At 44.0% G+C, this 5447-nt stretch overlaps 1 protein-coding gene across 3 annotated transcripts in view; it reads right to left on the bottom strand.

Annotated features, from left to right (window-relative positions):
* The window catches only part of Coq3 (coenzyme Q3, methyltransferase), a 26622-nt gene extending 21452 nt beyond the window's left edge, over nt 1–5170 (bottom strand). The window contains exon 1 of one of the 3 annotated variants that reach the window (XM_021222364.1): nt 5053–5170. In XM_021222364.1, the coding sequence (XP_021078023.1) occupies nt 5053–5161 (109 nt within the window). In that variant the 5' untranslated portion in view covers nt 5162–5170. Of the gene's footprint in view, nt 1–4557; nt 4942–5052 lie in introns of those variants that run through there. The other 2 variants (XM_029533330.1, XM_029533329.1) reach the window with 2 other exon arrangements.
* Between the last annotated feature and the right edge of the window lie 277 nt (nt 5171–5447).

Raw genomic sequence — 5447 nt, 5'->3', positions numbered from 1 at the left:
ACACACACACACACACACACACACACACACACACTCCTGGGAGTTGGTTTTCTCTTTCCACATGTGGGTTCCGGAAACCTACACTGATCAGGCTTGGCTTGTTAGGGCTGGCATCCAGAGCCATCTTACTGTACCTCAATCGTCTTGTTCTTCTATTTGTTCACATGTATGTTTTGCCTGTTTGCCTGGTTGAATGTATGAACATCACATTGATCTGGTCCCCACAGAAATAGGAAGAGGATATTGGCCCCCTGAAAGTAAAGTTACAAATGGTTGTGAGATAGCATGTGAGTTCTGAGACCCAAACCCAGGTCCTCTACAAGAGCAACCAGTGCTCTTAGCCACTGAGCCATCTCTCCAGCCTTCTTTTTATTCTCCGTGTGTATTGGTCATTTCCTTCCATCTGTCTAATTTGATTTATACCTTTTTCTCTCCAATTAGAGGCAGACATTTTTCTCATCCTTTGTTTCTTTATTACCCTTTTCTATACTGAGTATTGTGACTTTACCTTCTGATATGTAAAACTTTTCTTGTGGAGACAAACAAATGTCTACTGAGCCCAATGGCATTCCACCAAAGCCTACTATTTTTGTATAGAAATAGCAGACCAGTAAAGCAGTGACTCCACAAAAGGCCCCTGGTCCCTAATTATGGCCTTCATCCAGGCGACTTTAGGACACGTCCTTCCTCTTTAGCAAGGGGTACAGTGGGGACATGCCTGTCTCCCACATCTTCCTGTACATCTTCCAGCACAGCATCTGACTTTTCATCAGGCTTTCTCCTTAGGAACTCCAGCTGACACAGAGCCTGCCTGCCATACTCACTCTCAGGGAACTGGCACAGGGCCATGTCGCTGAAAGGGAACACTGAGCTTCCTGTCTCTTTCCTTCATCTCCTGAGTGCTTTAGCATTTTACAAACATGATTTAGATGCCAGACTAGATCCCTCAGGGCTGCCAAAGCCTATCCTACTAGATCAGGCTAGATCACTCAGGGCTGTCAAAGCCTGTCCTACTAGATCAGGCTAGATCACTCAGGGCTGTCAAAGCCTGTCCTACTAGNCTCAGGGCTGTCAAAGCCTGTCCTACTAGATCAGGCTAGATCACTCAGGGCTGTCAAAGCCTGTCCTACTTTGTAGAGATCACAGGACTCAGCAAAGCCACTAAACCCCTATTGAGTCAACTTCTTTCTAAACTTCCCAGTGGACATAGTTCTGTGTGGCCTGAAGAACTGGACATCAACACACTTCTCTTCTTCTAACTTCCCCAGTGATGCATGTCATTTCTATACTGACTTGTTTCCTGATCTTCATGGAGATCTTAGCAAGTGTTCCTAATGGTTTGTAATAACTGTCTACCAGGAGCTGACTTTTCTCATCCTGCTTCAGACTATCTAGCCTTTGTCTAAAGAGAGGGTGAATAGTCATACTGTTCAGTTTCTCTGCCTCTACAGCACTCAAACTAACCCCACTCATCCCCGTGCTGCTGTATGACTGTGGCAGGCAGGCTCTTTCACTGCTTGTTTAAAAGTCTTTTTCCAGAGCTGGGTATGGTGACACATGCCTTTAATCCCAGTACTAGATAGACAGAGGGAAATAAATCTCTGTGAGTTCAGGATCACTCTGGTCTACATAGTGAGTTCCAGGATACCCCAAACTACATAGTGAGATTCTAACTTGAACAAACAAACAAATGAACAAAATATTTTCCAAGCCAAGCAGTCGAGAGCAGAATATTCCCTTGCATGATCTCCTGCATTCAGCCATTCCTAAGAATGCTTCATCTCCATGCTCTATCATGGGTTTTTGTGTCTTTCTCTTATTAAAGACTGGACTCAAGGGCTATCTTAGATCACCTTTACCCTAATCTCTCTTCTACGTGAGTTTTTCAAGGGTTCCAGCTTTTGAGATCTTTGGCATACATCTTGCCAACTGTGAGAAACAATGTGCCAACATCTCCAGCCCTCTTCTTTTTTTCACTTTCCTTTCCAAATCCGTGACTGATTCAGAGGCCAGACACAGCATGTTTGAGGGTTTGTTTGCTTGGTTTTAAAAAGAAAATTTTAATTCCTCCTTTACTCCCACAAGTTTTCTGGAAGATACCTGAGCCTCATATGCATGTTGTATTGCTACAAACAAAGGCCAAAACCATAGCTGCTTAAGATCACAACCCATATATGCCACTAGTAAACATTCTTTAACCCACCAGCTGTTTAGGGGGCTATAGTGACAATTTCGGAATCTTAGTGTCTTTCAAAAAAACCACAAAAATGTTATAAGACTATGTTTCCATTTTAATCCCAGGTGTGGAGATGTAGGACTATGATTTGCCTTAAGCTCTTGCAGAGGTATATTTTTGCCAGGGGCAGATAGTTTCTGTGATTGTGTGACGTTTGGAATTCTGGGAACTTATCAGAGAGTGTATAAATGCTAGGACCTGGCCCCATGAGGGTGAGTTGGTAGTTGTTGGTCATTTGTGGAGGTTGGTTGTGGTTTGTTAGTAGCTGTGGTCAAAGAAGAAACAAAAGAAAAGAAATTAGGTTCATGATTTTCCTAATTCCTCTTTCCCCTCTAACCTTGTATGTCTCCTACCTAGTGTTAGGGTGTGAAACCAGGGGAATAAAGGGTGGGAAAAAAAAAAAGAAGAATCCACAAAGCAACAAAGACTAGCTACAGGGGACATTCCCATAACTCAAGAGGTAGAATCCAAGGAAAGAACTAAAATGAGATACATTTGAAAGAAGAAATCCAAAAATCATGGGAAAGAAGAACAAGCTGAGATAAACACCAATCACACAGAATATCCATTCACTGGCATCAGAGGAAAAAAATTCCTCAAATCTTTATAAAGAAACAGATATTCAAAACACATCTGGAGACTTGGAACCCCAAATACATGTGACTGGAGACAAACCTCTCCATGACATTACAGTCATGGTATCAAAAATGGTCAAGCACTGGTTAAGAGCACACACAGCTCTTCTAGAGTTCAGTTCCTAGCACCCATGTCAAGCTGCTCATAGCTACCTGTAATTCCAGCTCCAGGGGATACAAAATCTTTGGCCTCTGCAGGTGCCCACAGTCATGTGCACATACCCTTGCCCCACGTACACATCATTAAAAATAAAAAATAAGTGTTTTAAAATGAAAGTAAAGAAACAATATTATAAACATTAAGAAAAATATGCACAAATCACCTATACAGTCGAAACATGAGAATAACTCCAGCTCTCTTGATCAACAACCCTCAAAAAGAAGAAACCATGAAATAAAAATATATTCTAAGCTCTTAAAGAAAATAACCATCAACCAAGGCTGCCATAAGCCAAAAGTCTATCTTTTTTTAAAAAAAAAAGATTTATTTATTTAGTATATGTAAGTACACTATAGCTGGCTTCAGACACCCCAGAAGAGGGCATCAGATTTCATTACAGATGGTTGTGAGCCACCATGTGGTTGCTGGGATTTGAACTCAGGACCTCTGGAAGAGCCGTCAGTGCTCTTAACCACTGAGCCATCTCTCCAGCCCCAAAAGTCTATCTTTTAACATGGGCGACGAGGGTTGGAGAGGTGGCTCAGCAGTTAAGAACACTGGCTTCTCTTCCAGAGAAACTGGACTGGATTCTCCAGCATCCATGTGGCAGTTCCCAACCTATACATGTATACATACAGTCCTACGGAATCTGATGCTCTCTTCTAGCCTGTAAGGACATCAGGCACACACAGCCTGTGGTCCGCAGCTGTAGATGCAAGCCAACACCCATATCTATACCTATACCAGAAAAGATTGGCAGCGACATGAGGATGTTGTAAGACAAGCACAAATTAAAGCAATTGCATCATGTCAACAGAGCTGGCAAAGGCATGTAGGAGGTGCCTATGCACAAGGGAAGAACATGCCAATCACAACAGCTTGGGAGGCAGAGGCAGGTGGGTCTTCTGATGTATGAGGCCAACTTGGTCTACATACTGTGTAACTGGACATCTAGTCCCTTCCTGCCCTCTAATGACACTTGTTCCACTATCTCATTCAAGACTCCCTGATCCCAAATACAGATTAGATGTTCCTCCTACAAAATTTATAGCTTTATTGGTTCTTTTCTAATTTTTTTTATTATTATAAAAGGCACACATTAAAAGGTTTCTAAAAACTGGACTAGAGACCTTCTGGATCTCTGGAACAATGGCTTGGATTGTTCTGAAGGACAAAGTTTAGACAATAAAAGAGTATAAACATATATTTAAGACAATAAAGGCATATAAAAGACACTAAGAGTATAAAGTCATCTATCCAGAAAATTAAAGTTGGAATCATACTTTCATCTAGATCTTCAAGTTCATTAATATTTATTTATAGCTTGCTCTCTTAAAAAAACTATCATAATTTTTTTTCAGTAGGATTTAAGTAGGTTTCATTGCTGTTACTGTCATATTAAAATTCCCAAACCATACCCATCTCTACCATATAGTGGTCATTTTCTTGTAAAGGATGAACCTAATTATCTGCTTACTACTTGAGAGTTTAAAAATCTATAGCACCAAATGCAGTGAGTTCTTTACCTTCTTTGCCAATCAAGAGCATAAATGCCTTAAATTCTTTGGCGGGGAAGGTAAGATAGTGAGCAATAAAATAGTGAGGCAGTGCTAGGGGGTGGCCCGTTGTGCCTTTCTTGGTTTGGTTTGGAAAGCAAGAACCACCTCCAGGATCCAGCAAGTCGAATGGCGGCTCCGGGGCCCCAGGCTCACGGAACGCAAATGAAATAGGGCAAAGGTCGTAGGCTACGCGGCGGCGGCACACGGGACACGCTCTCCGAGGCCCAGATCCTCAGTCCTCAGCTTTTTTTTCCCCTGGCTTCTCAGACCTGCAGGGTTGTAGGCAATGGCGAGAGCAACCCCAGGTCCGGGAGGTCACCCGGGATGAGGACGGGGCGGCGCGGCGCGGCATTTAACCCGCACCCACGGGGCCGGACAGCCCACCGCTCTCTGCCGCGCTTGCGCAGAGCCGCCCCCGGCACCCGAGGCGTGCGGAAGGACCTCCGCGCCGACGACACTCACCCGAACGTGAAGTTAGGCGAGGAGGCTGGGCGACCGCGCTGGGGCACCCAAACCCAAGCGTTTCTAGGAGACGAACCCCACGAGAGCCCAGCCTTCCACCTCGCCACATCGCGACTAGAATCCTAGTCCTTTTCCGGTCCCTCCTCGTAACAAATCCCCAGCGGAAGGGTTCCGCCTCCCACACTCGCAGATGCCGGCTTTTGCATTTGCATTACTTAACGTGAATCTGTGGTCACTGGTACCTCGAGCTCGTCTATCAAATTCTGGCTGCAATGAAATAATGAAATGTTCCCAATAAAAGGCCACGAAGACCTACCCACCTTCTCTTCCTACGAATCACGCCGTGCTGTTTTCGTATTTACGAGGTATCTCCTCAGAGAGTCTTGGAAAACCGA

The sequence above is a fragment of the Mus pahari genome, chromosome 22 (assembly GCF_900095145.1).
Source record: "Mus pahari chromosome 22, PAHARI_EIJ_v1.1, whole genome shotgun sequence".
In the NCBI taxonomy this organism is placed as follows: domain Eukaryota; kingdom Metazoa; phylum Chordata; class Mammalia; order Rodentia; family Muridae; genus Mus; species Mus pahari.
This window is presented reverse-complemented; position numbering and strand designations above follow the sequence as displayed.